Source organism: Rhincodon typus, chromosome 7, assembly GCF_021869965.1.
Source record: "Rhincodon typus isolate 14 chromosome 7, sRhiTyp1.1, whole genome shotgun sequence".
Taxonomy (NCBI): domain Eukaryota; kingdom Metazoa; phylum Chordata; class Chondrichthyes; order Orectolobiformes; family Rhincodontidae; genus Rhincodon; species Rhincodon typus.
Window position 1 is genome coordinate 85,405,475 of NC_063338.1, and position 20,877 is coordinate 85,426,351.

A 20,877-nucleotide genomic window follows, 5' to 3' on the forward strand; every position below is an offset into this window, starting at 1 on the left:
GGCCTGCTGTGTTCATCCAGCTCTACACCTTGTTATCTCAGATTCTCCAGCATCTGCAGTTCCTACTATCTCTGGATATCATAGAATATCAGTTCCCAGATTGGGACTCTTAATCTGGTCCAGTTAGGGAAATTTGGCTGACATAGAAGGATGAATGTCAGGGGTATTGAGCTCCTGAATGCCTGACTCAGTGAGAGGCAATGGCATTATCAAAAGGTATGCATTTCTAAATAAAGGTTGATTGGTGATGGGATGCCAGCCTCTGAAGATTTATTTCATCCACAGAAAGCAATGGAAAACCATTGCATTACCTTGTCAAACATAATCATGGAAGCTTTTGGGCATCATGCCCTTTCAGGATATAGCCCCTGAAGAAAAAGGCATCCCAAGAAACTTCACAGGACCATTATAAAACAAGATATGACAACACGATACCTAAAGAGATATTAGTCAGATGACACAAACTTGGCCAAGGAGGTAGACTTTAGGTAATGTCTTAAAAATGTAGAGCAAGGTGAAAAAGAGAGAGGTAGGCTGGGCAGTCAAGAGCTAGGCCTAAATTTACTGAAGGCATGGCCAATGGAGGAGCAAGTAAAATCAGAGATGCTAGGGAAGTCAGAATAAGAGGAGCACAGGTATCTTACAGGGTTGTTGAGCTGAAGGAGAATACAGAGAGATAGAGGAGCAAGGCCATGGAGGCATTTGAAAATCAAGACTTTCTTGACTGTGACACACTGTAGACCAAAGAGCAAAGGGGTAATCAGAGAATGGGCCTTGCTCTGATTTATGACACATGGTAGCTGAGTTTTGGATTACTTCAGGTTTGCGGAAGGTAGGAGGTCAAAGAGATCACGCAGTCAAACCTAATGTGTACAATATCTTAAAACAAACATTGATAGATAATGGTAAAAAAAAATGCAATGTATTTAATTATCTGGATATGTTTTGATCAACAGTCACTGAACTTGAAATGATAACTGTGCTTTCTCTTCATAGATGCTGCCAGAGCTGCTGAGTTTCTCCAGTAATTTCTGAATTTCTTTCAGATCTCCAGAATCTGCAGCTCTTTGGAGTTGATTCCTGAACCATGTGCATCTTGTATAAGCAAGTTGAAAGACTCCATTAGTCATTTGGAGAATTTCTGCATTTGTATCTGTAGATCAGAAATCTCACAGGTTTACTGAAGTAGCTGGTCTTGAGTATGCGAAAAGAGGGTTCATTGAACTGGTCTTCATGTTAAGGGAAGGAAAGGTGCCTCCGATTACTAGTTCTGAAGCACTTGCTGTAATCCTTGTTGGAAAATATGCATTTGCAGGTGTTCAGTGAAGCTAAAATTCTGCAAGTAGCAACATACCCTAATCAACACGATAAAACTATTCCTCCAAATAATTAGATCATGGCTTATCTGTTCCTCATCTCACTTTTCTTATTCCATGGCATTACTTAACAAAAGATCAAAAGATCTTAATTTTGAAGATTTCAGTTCACCAGCATCCGCAACCATTTGGAGGTGGGATTCCTGCATTTTCATTACATTTTTGTGGATAATGCGTTTCCTGATTAATAGCCTAGCTTTAATTTTATGAATCTGTTCTTCCCCACCTGATTGTTTTTTATTGATAACTATAAGTCCCTTTATTGTAGTAAATGCCTGAATTAGATCAACTCATTTGTAATCTCTACAAAGTTCACTTTTCATGGAATTGTGATTAGGTTTACCTTTACCTATATTTTGATGTCAAATCAGTCTCCTGCCCAGTGCTGGTCTCACAGCAGGACAGTGCCTGAAGATAATGCCTGCAATAAAACATGAAGAGTTAGCAACTAAAGTTTCTTCTATTTTGTTTGTTCCCCAGAATTCATTGGGAATTGATTGAAGTACACAGCGTCTTTTTTGTTTTATTTTCATGTGAACGTGAATGCGAAGTAATTTAAAGGGGATGACTCATGCAAGATCTGTACAAGAAACTTTTGGTTGCACATCTTAATGTGAATGTTATTGAGAACTTTTACATTTAACCATTAAAAAGAACTTATAAACTATGGTTACTGCAAATTATTTGTTGTATCAAATGACTTGGGAACTCTCAAAGTCAGTTAGAAATCAAGATTTTTGAGAAGATTTGTAGCTCAGGTTGTTGATGTGGTTGTTGACTTGCTCACTGAGCTGGTAAGTTTGTTCACAAACGTTTCATCACCATGCTAGGCAACATCATCAGTGCGCTTCCGGTGAAGCGTTGGTATTCTGTCCGGCTTGCTATTTATGTCTCTTGGTTTGTTGGGGTGGTTGGCTACCAAGAGACATGATCGACTATCACTCATTTCAATAATCATGGACAAGGAGGGACACCAGTTTGACTGGAACAACGTAGCCATTCTAGGACAAACCGAGCAAAGACACAGACGAAAATTCCTGGAGGCCTGGCACTCAAACTGGAACTCCATTAATAAACATGTTGAGCTGGACCCCATATACCAGCCGATAAGAAACAAGTCTGGAAGTGATGCCGTCCAGGCTTGGCTGGTTCACCACATCACCAGAAACAAAAGTACAAATCCTACCTACCTGAGATTTAATTGGGGCTAAAGAAAAGCTTAACCTGATCTCAAAATAATTTCCTTTATCTTCTTCCCTAAGCAACAGGAAACACATTAATTAAAATTTCAACTTAGATACAAAGCTAATTATCCTTGATCCTGACTAATTACCACTGGAGAAATAAAGGGGTATTTTTCTACACAACTGTTTAGATCTTAATAGCATAGCAACTTTCCAGGATTTTAAAAGAATCCAGGACTACTCACTACGGAATTAGTAATCACTGACCTGGATTCTGAGCATGAACAATCTGCACCTTCCTCAGATCCCTAATAACTGAATTTCCAACCAGGATGCTTGTGTACACAGAACCCAGAAAGTTGTATACACAGGCTAAACTATCACGAAAACCAACCTTCCATCCATGGACTCCATCTTCACTTCTTGTTGTGCGGAAAGGCTGCCAACATCATCAAAGACCCCTCCCACCCGGGTTAGACGCTCCTACAACTTCTTCCATCAGGCAGAAGATACAGAAGCTTGAACACACATACCATCAGAAGAACAGCTTCTTCCCTGCTGCTATTAGACTGCTGAATGGACCTCTCAAATTTCAAATCTAATGTTGATTGTGCCTTTGTGCACTCCCTGTGCCACCGTAACCTTTTATGCCTCGCTCTGCCTAAACACCCTATGATCTGTATGTCCTTATATGTTATGATCTACCTGTACTGCTCGCAAAACAAAACTTTTCGCTGCAATTAGGTACATGTGACACCAATAAATCAAATCAAATCACATCAGGCATACTGCCACAAATTCAATTATGGGCTGCATGACCCCTTTCATCCTATGTTTAAAGCATCATTTTCAAAATGTAACAATCTTATAACTGAACAGATATTGACTCTTATAAATTGCACAGTTCAAACAACAATTAACTGAGGGTAAACACTTACTTCTCATGAAGATTCTAATGACGTGATTATATAACACTTTGATAGGCAAACATGGAGCTGATTTCACTTGCTTACAAAGTCATAAATATAAAACAATAAAAGTAAAGTAATAATAATAAATAAAATCTGAAAAGGAATCAAAGAAACGTGTTTTCACCCAGTGAGTGATAAAATTCTTGAGGAGTGGTTGAGAGAAATAGCATGGATGCATTTTTTTTTATTTCTTTATTCTGCATGAACATCATTGGCAAGATCACCTTTGCTTTCCCCATTCTGGAAGCCCTTGAGATGGTGGTGATGAACCTTCTTCATGATGTGTTGTAGTCCATCGAGTGTAAGTAGCGAAATAGTGATGATGGAGAATGAGCTGAAGGTTTTTGACCCATTGACAGCGAATGAATGATGTTATACTGCCAAGGTAAGATGGCATGTGACTTAAAGAGAAATCTGCAGGTAGTGGTGGCCCCAGATCTCTGTTGCCCTTGTCCGTCTAGATTATGAGGGGCCCACGTTTGTTGTAAACCAAGGCTTGCTGAGTTACTACATTGCATCTCGCTTATAGCACATATAACTGCCACTGTGAATCAATGTGAATATTTAAGGTGGTGTATAGGGTTCTATTGAAGTGGACTGATTTGTCCCAAATGAGGTCAAAATACTTGAATCTTGTAGGTGTTGAATCCATCCAGACAACTCTTCACTTGTGCTTTGTCGATGTCAAACAGATTTTGGAAAGTCAGGAGGTGAGTTATACCCAGCGTCTGACCATCTCTAGGAATGAGAGTAATTATATGGCTGGCCATTTAAGAAACACTCAAGGAATTGACAGTTTGCGATTCGGTGATGGTAATGTTGTCGAATGTCAAAGGGAGGTGGTTTAGATTCTTTCATGTTGGAGGTGAACACTGCCTAGCACTTATACGGAAGTGGTTGTGGGTTTGGAAGGTGTAGCCAAGGGTCTTTTGTGAATTTCTGCAGTGCATCTTGTACACAGTACACACTGCTGCCACTGCTTTCAGTGGTGGAGGGAGTGAATGTTTGTGGATGTGGTGCTAATCAAGTGGTCTACTTTGTCCTGAAATATGTCAAGCTTCTTGAGTGCTGTTGGAGCTACACTGAGCCAGGTAAATGGGGACATCACACTACTGACTTGATCTTTGTAGATAGTGGAAAGTCTTTGGGGAGTCAGGAGGTGAGTTACGTACTGCTGTGTTCCTAGCCTCTGACCTGCTGTTGTATCCATTGTGTTTATGTAGTGACTCCAGTCAAGTTTCTGATCAATGATAACCCCAAGAATGTTGATAGTGGGGATTCATTGCTGGTAACACCTTTGAATGTCAATGAGATTGTCCTTTATTGGTGATAGTCATTGCCTGGCATACTGCGCCCTTCCCATCCTCAGTGCTTCTTGCAAATGCTGTCCATCACAGAGGAGCACTGCCTCATCAGCTGTGCAAAGGTGGTACATGCTAGGCAACATAGGTTTCCTTGACCATGTTTGCCCTAATGCCACGACACTTCGTACAGCCTAAAGCCAATGTTAAAGGAGTCACAGGACAATTCCTTTATCAACTGTACAGCATTGTTTCACCACCTCTGTTAGCTGTGTCTTCAGTGGGACAGAGCATATCCATGGATGGTGATAGTATTATCTGGGGCATCCTAATCTGAGTCCTATTGTTGGTATAATTCTCTGAGAATGACTACTTCAGGCTGTTGCTTGACTGGTCGTTTCTCCCAATTTTGATAACAGTCCCACAATTTTGATAAGGAGGACTTTGCAGGGTCGACTGGGCTGAGTTTGTTATTATCATTATGGGTGCCTAGGATGATGTCAGCTGGTCTATTAGATTCTGTTCCTTTTCTGAGACGTTTCAGTGGATTGACACAACTGGGTGGATTCCTAGACTAATTCAGAGGGCACTTAAGAGTCAACCACATTGCTGTGGGTCTGGAGTCACATGTAGAGCAGGTACGGATAGCAGTTTTCTTCCTTCAAGGATATTAGTGAATCAGATGTATTTTTACAACAATTGACAAGAGTTACATGGTTTTCATTAGACTTTTAATTCCAAGTTTTATTTGAGTTCAAATTTTAGCATTGGCCATGATTGGTTCTGCAGATCATTATTTGGCTCTCTGAACTACTTTAGTGACAATACCTTTAAACACTAAGCTCCACAAAATGTTCCAATCTTTATTTTGTTCTTTATGAAAGAAATTGGAAAATGAAGGATAATCGAGCCTTTGAACTCATTGGTTTGCTGAGTGTGAAAATTATTGAATGCAATTGGCTGCTCACCCTACTTCATAAACACCATTGTCATTGGAGTGCTGGAGATCCCTTTGACTTGGCACGAGATTCAAATTAACAATATGAAAGGGGAAAATCTGCAGCCGCCCATGATTAGATTTTTGCAGGTGCCTTTCTTTGTGGTCAATGATGTATGTCATTGCTTTGCTGCAAACTGCGGTTAAAAGTGATGAGATAGACTGAATGCTACATGCCATAGAACATTGATTCTCTATTACGTGTACGCCTTGGTACCTTCCAGAATGTTTGCATGTTTCAGGGTGATCTGATCTTTTAGTTTCGGTCAAGACAAAATGGCCTTTTAGAATTTATGAAAAGAGGGATAAAACATTCAATTCAAATTAACAAAGGAGTTTGTATTCAAAAAATGTGGACCTGGAAAAGCACAGCAGGTCAGACAGCATCCGAGGAGCAGGAAAGTCAATGTTTTGGGTCAGAACCCTTCATCAGGACCATTCCTAACTCTGACTTTCCTGCTCCTCGGATACTGTCTGACCTACTGTGCTTTTCCAGCTCCACGTTTTTAACTCTAGCTTCCAGCATCTGCAATCCTTTCTGTCTCAAAGGACTTTATAGATTTTGTTCAAAGTCCTATTGCCAGGAATTTAGAAACTCTCAATTGTCTGCATTCTCTATTTGTATTCAGAGGCAAAAACATTCACCTTCGGTTGATGAGAGGCTCTCGTCCATTGTAGCTCCCCCTTGATTTTGAAATTACCTGCAGAAGCCTGGTTTTGACATCCCTACAGATTCTAAATACATGAAATTGATTACTATGTTGACTACATTATTTATAAGATTTCTGTTCATTCACAAATGTGCCAAGTTCTGAAATGAATTCTCATTTTCATTTGTAACGTGTGGAAGGTCACCTACCGATATAAACAGAGATATTACATGTACAATATGCAAAAATGGTGCCTGATTGGAATGAATAAAGACCTTGAAATTATGATTACTCAGACTACACGAGCTCATTATGCAGTTTGTTAATTTCTTCTCTTTAAATGTTTGATGAACTATTTCAAATGCTACAGATGGTAACGTGTTCACAGTTATAAAATGGTCTTTAAGAATGATCAGCCAACATTCCTGTGCCGAAATCCACCTGACCAGAGCACCTAGTGTTGATCCAACCGGAATTCACAGACTTGTGAAAGTTTCCCGAACAATACTACTTTGGGTGAAGAATTACTTTACCATGTCAACTAGTTAGATAAGGTTGCAGAACCTGATGGTGATGACCTCCTCTGAAGGATTACATGTGAGGAGAATGCTGTAAGGAAAGATATGGATTGTACCCCATCTGCCAGGCTTGGCAGAGATTCAAAAAAAGCACACAAATCTTCCCTGGCCCCATTATTATCCCAAGCTAAATTTTATTTCCATCAATCACTATAATTCCTTTGACTGGTTGAATCAGTCTGCAGCTGCATTCTCAATTTTTGAGCAAAGAGAGATTTCATACTGATACCTGTGGAAACTAACAATGAAAGCCAGAAAAAACCGAAAGAACTGCAGATACTGTAAATCAGGAACAAAAACAAAGTTGCTGGAAAAGCTCAGCAGGTCTGGCAGCATCTGTGAAGGATAAAACAGAGTTAAAGTTTCGGGTCCGGTGACCCTTCCTCAGTCACCGGACCCGAAACTTTAACTCTGTTTTTCCCTTCAAAGAATGCCAGAATTTGCACAGCTAGATCTAGAGCTAACTCCAATCTCTTCCACTGTATATTCCTATTAGATAAATAGTCATAGCTATAAAATAATCTCGGCTAATCCTACAGGGAATTAAGGAGTATCTTCTTTGTCCAGCGAATGGTTAGACTGTGGAATTTACTACCACAAACAATAGTTGAGAGAAATAGCAGCAATGCAATTTTTCACTTACTTGTATCAACATGGGCATTACTAACAGTGTTAGAATTTGATAACCATCGCAAACTGCTCTGAAGAAGGTGGCGGTGGTAGCCCTCCTTCTTGGACTGTTGCAGTCCGTCCCTCGTGTAAGTAGTCCCACAGCGATATTAAGGAGGGAGCTACAGGGCTTAGACACAGCAACAGTGTAGGACTGTGAATGTATTTCCAATGCATGATGGAATATAACTTGAAGAACAACCTTTAGTTGAGGTGTTCCCAAGTATCTGTTCCCTTATCCTTCTTGCGGGTGGAGGGTGCTATTGTGGCTCACTGGTTAGCACTACCACCTTCCAGTGCCAGTCCCTGGGTTTGATTCCAGCCTCGGATAACTGTTGGTGTGGAGTTTGCATGTTCTTCTCATGTCTGTGTGGGTTTCTGCCGAGTGCTCCGGTGTCCTCCCACAGTCAGATTAGAAAGATTGGCCATGTGAAATTGTCCATAGTTTCTAGGAATGTGTAGGCAAGATGAATTAGCCATGGGGAACGTAGGGTTACAGGGTTAGGCTAGGGGTCTGGGTGGGATGGTCTTTGAAGGGTCGGTGCAGCATCAATGAGCCAAAGGGCTCTTCCTGCACTGTTGGGATTCTATGATTTTGTGATTACAAATTTGGAAGATTCTGTCAAAAGCGATTCAGTGAGTTGCTAAGGTGCATCTTATATATCACATACCTTGCTGCCACTGTGCCTCGGTGGTGGAGGTAATGTATTTTTAAGGTGGTGATTGGCATATCAATTGACTAGACGGACTTGTGCTGGATGATTTCAAACGTGTTGAGTGTTGTTGGATCTGTGTCCATCCAGGCAAATGGAGAATGTTCCTGACTAGTGCCTTGCAGATGGCAGTCAGACTTTCAGGAGTTAGGAGTGAGTTTCTGACCTAGTTTTGTAGCCCTAATATTTGTAAGGTTGCCCTGTTAAGATCCTCATCAATAATAACTCCTCATGATGTTGATGGTGGGCATCCAGCAATGATTATGGTGTTCAACATCAAAGAGAGATGGATTAGATTCTCTGAAATTTGAGGTGGTCACTGCCTAGCACCTAGATGGTGCAAATCTAATGAGATATTTATAAACCCAAGATTGAATGTTGCCCAGATCTTGCTGTATGTCCTGCATAGAGTTCTTCACTATTTGAGGAGATATGAATGATAACCATGTAATCATTGGACAGCCGAACTCGGACATTATGACAGAAAGGAGTTCTCTGATGGTCCAGCTGAAGATTCAGGCCAGTTTCACTGCCTTGGTACATAATTACCTGATGTGGCAAATGTCTCCTGCAAGATACAATAGCATGAGCACAGCCTTTCAAGGATTCAAGGGTAAAATTACAGAGAGAAATTAACAAGTAGTTGTACTTCATGGAATTTAGAATATAATGGGTAATTTGTTTGAATTTGAATATATTAATGGGAACATAAAGAGTCGATAGTGAAACTGTCAGCATTGGCTATCATAGCTTCTCTAGAGTCCACACATGCTCAGGCGAATGTAAAAGTATAGGAATTGTTTTCAGTGATTCTATGCTTCTCTAAAGGGTGCACTATTGGAGTTACTCACTTTGTGAGCAATTAAAAATCATTAAACAGATGAGAACTTCTCCTTTTACACAATTTTTCTGGTTGTAAAATCACTTGGAAAATTACATTCTGTTGTTGGAGGTACCACTGAGTTTTAACAACAAACTAAATTCTTAATTATTTCAACAAAATCTCTTTGGCCCTGAAATTCAGTTTTATATTTAAGATTATCAGATCAGCCATGATCTCATTGAATAGACTCAATGGGCCAAATGGCCTACTTGTGCCACTATGACCTATGGTCTTGAGGTCATATGGAATGTGAAATTTTGCCATCATGGTAAAGAAATGCAAACTTAAAACAAAATGACAGTCTTACATTGTTTAAGATATTTTATCTTCTATCTTCATCCCATATGTATGTCTCAATCTTTATTTTGTTTCTGCAAAATTATACTATAAACAGAAAAATAATCAATGCTTTCAAAGTGCTGGTATGTGGTCTGTGAAAATCCTTCAATACAATTGGCTATTCGCTCTGTTTTATGACCTCACTATGGTTGAAGGCCGGAAGATCTATTTCACTTGGTGCTAGATTTAAATTAACATCAAAATTCCCATCCAGTCATGTATTTTGACTTTGACAGTGCCTTTCCTTGAAGCCAGTGTTGTGCACCATTGCTTTATTGCTCACTACAAATATCCAGATGTATGCTTTTCAACATTTTACATCCTGAAGTGGATTGGAGCCTATATACAGTAGAATGCTGATTATCTGAATTTCAATTGTTTGCACTCCTGAATGTTTTAAGGACATCGGATTATTTATTTACGCACAATATAAACTAAAAGAACTGCAGATACTGTAAATCAGGAACAAAAACAAAGTTGCTGGAAAAGCTCAGCAGGTCTGGCAGCATCTGTGAAGAAAAACTCAAGAGTTAACATTTCGGGTCCAGTGACCCTTTCTCAGAACATCACATAAATAAATATATTTATTTATTTAGCTTTTATTCTCAGTGTAAAATTTTTATTTTCAGCAAATGGGCTGCTGGAATTTATTAAAGAAGCTAAAAACAAATAATTCCGAAAAAATAAAGGAGTTTATACATATTGTTCAAAGCATCTATTGCAGGGAATTTAGAAAGTCTGAATTGATTGGTACATTTGCTATACAATTTGAAAGTTTCCTGGACATGCACAAATGTGCCAAGCTTTGAAACACATTCTGATTTTCACTCAAAAAGGAAAATCACCTGTCGGCGTGATATTTCATCAGTATTTTGTACTAAGAGAGTAAACTGTATGGAAAACTAATAGCATATGTAAATGGGTAAAGTCCTTGATATTTGCAATTACTCAGTATGCCATAATACAATATGGTAATTTCCTCTTTTAAATGTTTAGTGAACTACTTCAAGTATTACAGATGGTAAGTGGTGTTCACAGCTTCTAAAAACAGCCTTTGAGAATCATTGATTAATATCCTTATACAAAAACCAAGATCCACCTGATGGGCATTGATTCAACAGGATTTTGGAGATTTGCAAACATTTGTATTATTATAATAATCTGGGTGAAGAATGGTGCTAACAGCTGTCATAGTTAAAGTGTCAATTTGTGAGGCAATGTCGCAAAATACTGCAAAAATTTCCTCATCTGAGGGTGTGCATACGAGTGGTCTATTGCCAAGAAAGATATGGATCATGACTCAGCTGCCAGATTTGGAAGGGATCAATAAAAAGCACAATTTTTAATTCCACTTCCCCACCCCATATCCACCTATTCCTCAAAAAATAATCCAACTTGGATTTTACTTTGACTAATTGACATCTTTCCTTCAACTGAATGGATCAGTGGATTCCAAATTTTGGAACTAATGGAAATTTCACCCTGTAATGCTGCAAAAATTTCCAAGGAAGCCCAGAATCTGCATACCAGTGTTCAGAACAACTTCTGTCTCTTCCATTATTTTCCTTTATTTGAAAAATGCTTGCAGATTGTTGCGTAAATGCCATGAACTTTCAGAATATAGGTTGCTCAGTTTCTTTCTAAATGTTAAGGATTGTAATGGAATTTAAGGTGAGACTTGTACCTTCTCAAAGGTGCCTGATGAAACTAACTGCTGGGAAATAATATGAGGATCGGGCAGTTAATTAGATCATATTTAGTGCCTCAGTTTCCTCTTCTGGATCCATGTGTAGGTAAGCTGGACTTCAAATACAAATGAAAAATAAACAGATGAGGACTGTATAAGTAAGGCTATTATCATTTTCTGAACGAATCCATATCCATGTACAGTAAGACCTAGGCAATATTTAGGCTTGTGTTTTTCAGTGGCAATTAACATTTGCACAACGCAAACTCCAGGCAATGATCATCTCCAACAAAAGAGAACCCAATCATTGAGATTCAATAGCATAATCATGACTGAATGTCCCCACTATCAACATTTGGTTACTATTGATTAGAGACTGACCTGGATCTTCCATTTAAATACTCTGACTTCCAGAATGGATCAGAGATTAGGAACTTTGCAGCGAGTAAGTCATCTCTTATTTCCCTAATGCCTATCCACAATTTACAAGGCACAAGTCAGGAGTATAATGGAATATTCTCCTCTAGCCTGAATGGGTGCAGCTTCATCAACACTCAACGAGCTGAACACCATTCAAGAGAAAGTTATCCTGCTTGCTTGGCACCCTAGCGCCTAGCACTTTCAACATTTACTCACTTCACCATCAACAACACAGTTTTGGCAGCAAAGTGTACCATTTACAAGATGTACTGAGGCAACTCAGCAAGATTCCTCTGAAAGCACCTTCCAATTCGCGACCTCTACCATCTCAGGGACAAGGTCTGCAGATACCTGTAAATCTTGGGGATCTCACAAATATCACTGTGGGTGTCCTTACACACCAAGCACTTCAGTGGTTCAAGAAGGCAGTTCACCACCACCTCTTTCTTGGCAATTAAGGATGGGCAATATTTGCTGGCCTAGGATGCCCACATCCCACTAACGAATATAAAAAAAAGGTGGAATGGCCAAAAATGTCACGAAAGATATTACAATGCATTAACCTCTGATAATTCTGACTTTGATTTTTTTTAAAAATTTAACTACAGATCATTCTGGGACGATAGATATGGGTCAACCATTAAAAAATTCAGTCAGAGGTGACTCAGCAATCATTGGAGGTGAGTGTGTGAAGTGGCGACTGGACCAAAATATTTACATCTTATAAATTTAATATTGTTGTTGTAAAATCCCTCCATTATCTTGTCCCTCTCTATGTCTATAACCTCCCCCAGTGCTTAAACTGTATAAAATCTTTGTGCTGCTCCAATTCAAGCCTCTTGGTCATTTTTGATTTAATCGCTCCACCATTACAAAAATAAAACTTACCTTTTTGATTAAGCTTTTGGTTACCTCTCCTGATATCTGATTCTGTGTTTCTTATGTAAAATTTTGTTTGATAACCACTATTACGAATTGCCTTAGCATGTTTCACTGTATTGACAATGTTACACCTTTTCTTCTCGAAATCGAGTATAAATCAAATATTTTTAAATCAGACCTGCATTTGCACATCTACATAATTGTTTAAAGATGACCAGAATAACCTAATCAGAATTTCCTTTTTTTAAATTTAATTGCGGGAAACACTGAAAAGTTTTTTTTATGATAAATAATGTTGCCCTCAAAACATAGGATATCATTCTTTTCTTGGATCACTTTAACTCTTGTCACAATGATAATTCCACCTTAATTTTCAATCAATATTTGAGCTGTTGGTCATTAAGAAGCATAGTTATTGCAGGGTATATGACAACTTAATCTTGTACAATAAAAAGAAAATGACAACTAAATTGAAACGAAATATTTTAAGATTTGATGTTTAAAGTTTCAAAGGAAAATTATTGAGTCTTGGTCAATTGTTTTGACTTCTGAGAAATGAATGATAAAATCAACTTGGAGTTCATAGAAGCCCTACAGTGAGGAAGCAGGCCATTCAGCCCATCGAGTCAACAGTAACCCTCTGAAGAGCATCCTACCCAGACCCACCCCCTACTTATCCCCATAACCCTGCATTTAGCATGGCTATTCCTACCAACCTGCACATCTTTGCACTGTGGGAGGAAACTAGAGTACCTTGGGGTAACCCACAATGACATGAGGAGAATGTGCAAACTCCACACAGACAGTCACCCGAGGCTGGAATCAAACCTGGGTCCCTGGTGCTCTGAGGCAGCAGTGCAAACCATTGAGCCACCATACTATTCAACTTGGTGTTCATTCATTTTATTTTACTCTTTTCATGTAGACAAGTAGAAATCTGAGGTCTGCAATATATGTTCTCTCAGGTTGAGTGTCATTCCTCACTCCCATATTGTCCATGAAGAATTAGTATTAACATGGCACTACAAATTCAAGGAAAACTACAATTCAATTATATCTATGTATCCTACCTAGCTGACACCTCTTTTCCACACCAAAAGTGAGAAAGATGTTGCCTTTTGCAAACATTTGCTTGACAATATGATCATAGATCATATGTATTGCATTGAAGACTGCTGCACAACAGACTTGTGAAGAACATTATACGTCATGGAATAAAAGGGTCCATAGCAACGTGAATATAAAACCGGCTAAGTGATAGAAATCAGAGAGTAATGGTCAACGGATATTTTTCAGGCTAGAGGAACTTTGTATTGGAGTAGCTCAGGGGTCAGAATTGAGAACTTTACTTTTCTGATATATATTAATGATCTAGATCTTGGTATACAGGGGACAATTTCAAAGTTTACAGAAGCACACAGTACTGATTTGGATGATATGCCATGATCATATTGACAGAGTAAGCTTGAAGGGCCTAATGGCCAATTCCTGCTCCTGTTTCAATGTCATTAAAACTTGGAAGAATTGTATACTGTGAAGAGGACAGCATGGAACTCTAGAAGGACATTGACGAGTTGGTGGAGTGCACAGAAAGATAGCAGATGAGTTTCAATGCAAGAAGTATGAGGTGACTCTCTTTGGACGAAGAATATATTGAAAGCCAAGATAAAATAAGGGAAACAATTTGAAGGTGGTGCAGGACTGAAGCGACATGGGTGTATATGTGCACAGATGTTGAGAATAGCAGAACACGTCGAGTTGCAGTAAATAAAGTTGAAAGTACCCTCGGTTTTATTAATTGGGGCATAGAGTACAAGACCAAGGAGATGACGTTGAACTTGTAAAAGACAATTGCTTGACCTTAGGAGGAGTATTTTGTGCAATTCTGCACATCACATGATAGAAAGGATGTGAATACATTGGAGAGAGTACAGAAAAGGTTTACAGGAACCGTTCCAGAAATGAGAAACTTCAGTTATCAAGATAGATTGAAGAAATTGGGACTATTTTCCTTGGTGAGAAGAAATCTGAGAGGGGATCTAATAGAGATTTTCAATATCTCAAGCAGGCTGGATAGAGTAGAAAGGGAGCAAATGTTCCTGCTCATGAAGGGAACAAGAACAAGAGGGCATTTACATAAAATGATCTGCAAAAGAAGCAAGGGTAAAGTGAGGAAAAACTTCTTTTCACTCAGTGAGTAGTTGGGGTGTGGAATGCACTGCCTGGAAATAAGGTGGAGGCATATTCAACGGTGGCATTCAAGAGGGCACTGGATAATTATTATTGGCATGACTTGATCGTTTTCTCTTTTCAATTTGATAATTTGTCTCTTGCTCCTAATCGCTCTTCTGTTTCTGCCAACCCTCTGACTCCCAAATGTTGCTTTTCCTTGTTGCTAATCGCTATCCTTTGGGACCCACTGCCCCTGAAGCTGAGGGACCAGAACTCCCTGCTCTTTCTATCATCAGTATATCATCAGTTTCTGATTACTGACTGATGTGCGTATCTGGATGGATTCTCTGTCTGGTCCTACAGCCACAGTATGCACATAAACAGCACATTAATTGGTAGATGGTGTTGCAATAAGCTTTTATGTGGTTGGGAGTTCAGAAGCAAAAAAAAATGCATGATGAGGCGAAGTGTTAAGGGGGTACAAACTACGCAATTACAACAGCTACATGGTTTCCACAGCAACATCAGCATGGTATAATGTTCCAGGGTGCATTGCAGGCATGCAGTTTGTCCCGATTGGACTGGGAGCAGCTACTTGTAGATAAAATTGTCAGATCAGTGGGAGTCATTCAAAGAGGATATCGTGAGGGTATAGGGCAAGTATGTTGCTTAAAGACAAAGGATAGGATCAAGACTGGATGTCAAGGGATGCAAAAGGTCAAAATTAAGAAGATAAGTGAAGTCTGAGGAGTGAAGAGAAGCTTACAGGAAATACAGTGGTGTTAAAGTTAGGGTTAGGGTTAACTCGATAGTGCAGAGTTCGTAGAGAAGTATAAAAAGTGCAGGAGGAGACCTAAAAATAAAATTAGGAAAGACAGTTCATGAGAAAGCAGTAAACCAAACTAAAGGTAAACCTAAAGAGTTGTTATAAATGTATAATGAGTAAGAAAATAACCAGGGAGAAAAGTAGGGAGAAAAGTAGGGCCCAATAATATCATTGAAATAATCAATGTGTGGACTCAGGAAACATGGACACTGACCTCGATGAACAATTTGCATCAGTTTTATGTTGAAACGTAGAACATAGAAACAGATGTAGACCATTCGGCCCTGCAGGCCTCCTCAGCATTTCAGTACAATCCTGGCTGATCATCATACTTAGTAACCTGTCCCTGCTTTCTTCCCATACTCTTTGGTCCCTTTAACCCAAAGAACTATTTCTATCACCGTCTTGAAATCATTCAATTTTTGGCCTCAACCACCTTCTTTGGAAGAGATTTCCGTAGGCTCACCAGTGAAGATGTTTCTCCCCATGTCTTCACAATGAAAAGATTTGTGAAAGAAATTCAGTGCTTAAGATCTTGGCAGCTGAAGGCTGAATGCCAAAGATGGAGTGATAGAAATCACATATGCACAAGAGGACAGAATTGGAGAAGCACAGATCTCCAGGATGGTCATGGTGCTGGAGACAGTTGTGGGGAGGGATGTGAAAATTTTAAAAACAGGGATGAGGATAGAAAAACCAAAACTGGGACCCAGAATAGGTTGCTGCACAGAAATTTGATAGCTCTAAGTATTGGCTGGTGGCTCATGGCTGATTGAGTGCACTACAGGAGGTGCTACGCTTGCCCCTACACCTCGCCCCTCACCCCCATTCCATGCCCCAAAAAAACCTTCCACATTAAACAGATTTTCACCTACACATCTGCTAATGTGATCTATTGTATCCGCTGTTCCCGATGTGGCCTCCTCTACATCGGAGAGACTAAGTGGAGGTTCGGAGACCGCTTTGTGGATCACCTACGCTTGGTTTGCAACAAACGACAGCACCTTCCAGTCGCGAACCACTTCAACTCTCCCTCCCACTCCCTGGATGACATGTCCATCCTGGGCCTCCTCCAGTGTCACAACAACACCACCCGGAAACTTGAGGAACAGCACCTCATATTCCACCTTGGAATCCTCCAACCCAATGGTCTCAATGTGGAGTTTACTGACTTCAAAATTTCCCCACCCCCCGACCTGATCCCAAGACCAGCCCCCCTCTCATCCCCACCTCATTGACCTGTCCATCTTTTCTCCCACCTATCTGCTCCTCCCAACTCACTGACCAATTCCCACCACTACCTACCTGCTATCACTGCCCCTCCCCCCATTTATTTCAGAGCCTCCTTCCCCTCCCCCATTTCTGAAGAAGGGTCCCGACCCGAAACATCAGCTTTCCTGCTCCTCTGATGCTGCCTGGCCTGCTGTGTTCCTCCAGCTCCATACTGTGTTATCTCAGACTCCAGCATCGGCAGTTCTTACTATCTCTACAAGATTATTCATATGTTTTGTCTCAGAAACATCACTGAGCATTTCTGTAAGAAGTTATGTCATTGTTCCATCAGATCACGGGGAGCTGAAACCTGAGTTTGGAAGATACCCGAAGGTGTCCTCTCTTACCATCCCTTCTATGTAGTTCTCTTTATTAGACCATGTTACTGTTCAACTACAAGAGTGCAGACCTAATCTTGTGACAGATCATAAGTTGGTAGGTTTCTGGTGCTGGGGATTAGCAACTATTGGCCAGCTAAGGACAAGTTATTGGTGATTGACTAATCATATACTTCATCAGACTGACAATTGGAAGGGGTGGGGGGGCATTGGCTGAGCAGTTAGCACTGATGCCTCACAGTGCCAGGAACATAAGTTCAATTCCAGGCTTGCATGACTGTCTGTGTGGAGTTTGCATGTGTCTGCATGGGTTTCTGCCAGGTGCTCCAGTCTCTCCCAACAATCCAAAAATGTGTATGTTAGGTGGATTGACCGAGCTAAATTGTTCCATAGTGTCCAGGGATGTGCAGGCTAGGTGGATTGCTTTGGTAAATACAGGGATACAATGGGCAGCTGGGTAGGGTGGGATGCTGTTCAGAGGGTCAGTGTGGACTCAATGACTTGAATGGCCTCTTTCTGCACTGTAGGGTTTCCATGATTCTATGAATTGCCTAACTCGCTGGCTGTAATTTGGAAAGATGGCCAGTTTGTCTGACATACTCAATGGATGGATACAATGAGTTGTCAGAGGAGGGTTCAGTTCACTTGGTGACCTTCAACCTGGAGTGTTGAAATAGTTTGCTACAAGAATGCACTGTTCAGAATTCTATTAATCCTATACCGCAGATGAAGATTGGAAGGCTGCAAATGCAACTCCAGTGATTAAGAAAGGAAGGAGAGAGAAAATGGTGACTACAGACATGATAGCCTGACATAACTAGCTGGAAGCCATATAAAGTATGTGATAACTGGATACTTAGAAACATAATTGTTTGATTGGGCAGAGTCAACATGGATATATAAAGGGTGAATCATGTTTGACAATTCTGATAGAGCTTTTTGAGTATGTTACTAGCTGATTTGATAGCGGGGAACTCAGGGACATAATATTTTCAGGTTTTCAGAAAGTTTCTGCTAAAATCCAGGACAGATAAGTAAACAGGTTAGTAAAGCACATAGAATTGGAGGTAACATTGATGGAGGGTTAGTTGACTGACAGAAAGGGAAGACTCAGAATAAATGGGCCATTCTCTGGCTGGCAGGCTGTGACCAATGGGATACCAAAACAATTAGTGTTTGGGCCACAACTGTTCACAATCTATGTACAACGATTTGGCTGTGGGCCCATTTATCATATTTGAAATAAAGCAAAGAACTTCGGATGCTGTAGATTTGAAAGAAAAGCAGAAATTTCTGGAGAAACTCAGTGGGTCTAGGAGCATTTAAGAACAGAAAGCAGAGTTAACATTTCAAGTTGGGTGATGCTTCATCAGAACTCCTATTTGTCATATTTTCAAGTTTGCAGAAGGTACAAACATTGATAGGAATGAGGAGGATGCAAAAAGACTCCAGGGGATTATTTATCCCATTGCCTGAGTGATTGCTGGTTTTCATTATAACATGATACTGCTACTGTTGGATCTGCTCCTCACTCCTCTGTTCAAACTCAGTTCTTTTTTCTCATGCACAGGTGTTATTGCGATTGTGATCTTTGTCATCCTCTGTATCGTTGCTGTAATGGGACGCCTGTTGTACAGGCACAAAGGCACGTATCGTACCAATGAAACGAAGGGAGTGGAATATGCTGAGAATACCGACACCACACTGAAGAACAATGCCAATTACCAAGACTCCATTAGTGAAGGCAAGAAGGAGTATTTCATCTGACAGTGGTACAGGCCCTTCTCATTACCACCATTACAGCAAAAGATTAATAAAACTAACAGCTGGGACTCACTGACTGGACAATGAGTTAGCAATGGACTCTGCAGCCAAAATGGCCAAATGTTAGCACAAAGTACTGTACATGACATAGAACTGGTTTCCATGATCAGATGGGGCAGAATTTGTTGTTTTCTGTTAACTGTGGATGAGTTTAGCAGAATAGTTATGCAAATTCTATAGAATTTGGAAAGTGTTTAAAAACAGCTATTAAAAAGTGAAATCTTTTACTTTAAGTGGCCCAAAGTAGACATCCTATTTATTTCAATAGCATTACTTTAAAAGCTGGCTTGGGAAAAATGGTGCAAATGTCCACCTCGGCAGTTAAGTGATATATGAAATAATTCAAACTAAATCAGATTCATTCAAGATTCTGGTCAGTGAAACTTCAATATTGACTTAATAAATGCAACTTTGATAGAAATCATCTTTTTTTATTCAGTGATCCACTCCATTCATTCCCTCAATGAAGAGTCAATTGATTTCTTCCTCCTGTGCTTACACTGGTATTGTAACATTTTTGCACACACTTGTAATTGTACAGGGATGCAACAGAGCAAATTGGACTACAGTTAGCACAAGAGACAGGAAGTGAGACAGATTCTATTTTCCTACAAATTTGACTTTGGAACAGTTAAAACAAAGGAAGTTTAGGTCACCAAGTTTATTAAGTGCACCCGCACTGCAACCCAAATAGCTGCAGACAAACATGGATCTGTTCGATATATTTTCCATTCACACCTCAACTCGCCAGCTCTTAGAGCACAGAGAATTGACCACCATCCAGTCTGAATAAAACAATACTGCTTTTTGGCTGTCTCAACACAGTTTGCACAACACAAAGCTGCCCTGTGCCTCTTGGTAGTAGACTGGCAATCTTATCAGAGAGGCTGCATTGTAGACAGTATAAGGATTTCTTTTTGAAAATCTCGCCTTTGCAGGATGGGATTGCTTTACACAGTACAATTGCCAGAGTGAAAGCAACCTGATCCTAGACTGAATGATCCTATCCCTGAACTAAGTCAGCTTGATGCTAATACTGGGTTTCTGAAATAGAAAGTACTCCCTTCCCCAGATACTAACATGCTGCAAATAAATGTGACATTATTATAAAAAATGTTTGGTTATAATATGGTCAAGAGGTATTGAGCACAGTAGTCCACTCTGAGTAGATAGTTTTCTATTTGAACCTTTTCATTCAAACATGTAATCAGTCCTTTATTATCCAGTTTGTCTTTGGTACATACTATTAACAACATTCAAAACCAACAACAGACTAATTTATAACAAGTGAAACCTTTCTTCTGTTTCTATAATATGACTGAATTGCTACGATGCTGAATTTAAAATGATTGCTGCAGCCTTACATATATTTATAAAAGTGCTTTGTAAAAGTGTTCTGTGTTACGACTTCTTGAAGTACCTCCTTGTGTGAAAATTTTACAACTGTTTTGTAAAAAATAAGGAACAAACAATGTCATGTTAACACTCATCCTGAATTCAAAGCGATCGAGTGTAAATTCAGACAGTTGTTCTCATCCTTGTATTTTGCATCTACAAGTTATCTCTTACATTTAAGATTAAAGTAATTAGATGAAAACAAAAGAATATGACATCTATAACCTTTTCAGTAAAGGAATTTTGTTTCATTCATTACTGGGCTTAGCACATGGGTCCATGCATGCAATAAATCACCAGAACTCATTCAACTGAGATGTTCTATTTGAAATTAAACCAACCTTTGCAGAAAATTGTACACTTGTGACAGTCTTAAGTGCTACAGTGGCTTTCTGACTCC

General features: G+C 39.7%; 1 protein-coding gene across 1 annotated transcript in view; it reads left to right on the forward strand.

Annotated features, from left to right (window-relative positions):
- The window catches only part of LOC109917057 (contactin-associated protein-like 5), a 651,846-nt gene extending 632,821 nt beyond the window's left edge, over positions 1–19,025 (forward strand). The window contains exons 23-24 of the mRNA XM_048599256.1: positions 12,377–12,448; positions 18,829–19,025. Coding sequence (XP_048455213.1) covers positions 12,377–12,448; positions 18,829–19,025 — 269 coding nt within the window. The remainder of the gene's footprint in view (positions 1–12,376; positions 12,449–18,828) is intronic.
- Positions 19,026–20,877: the final 1,852 nt, after the last annotated feature.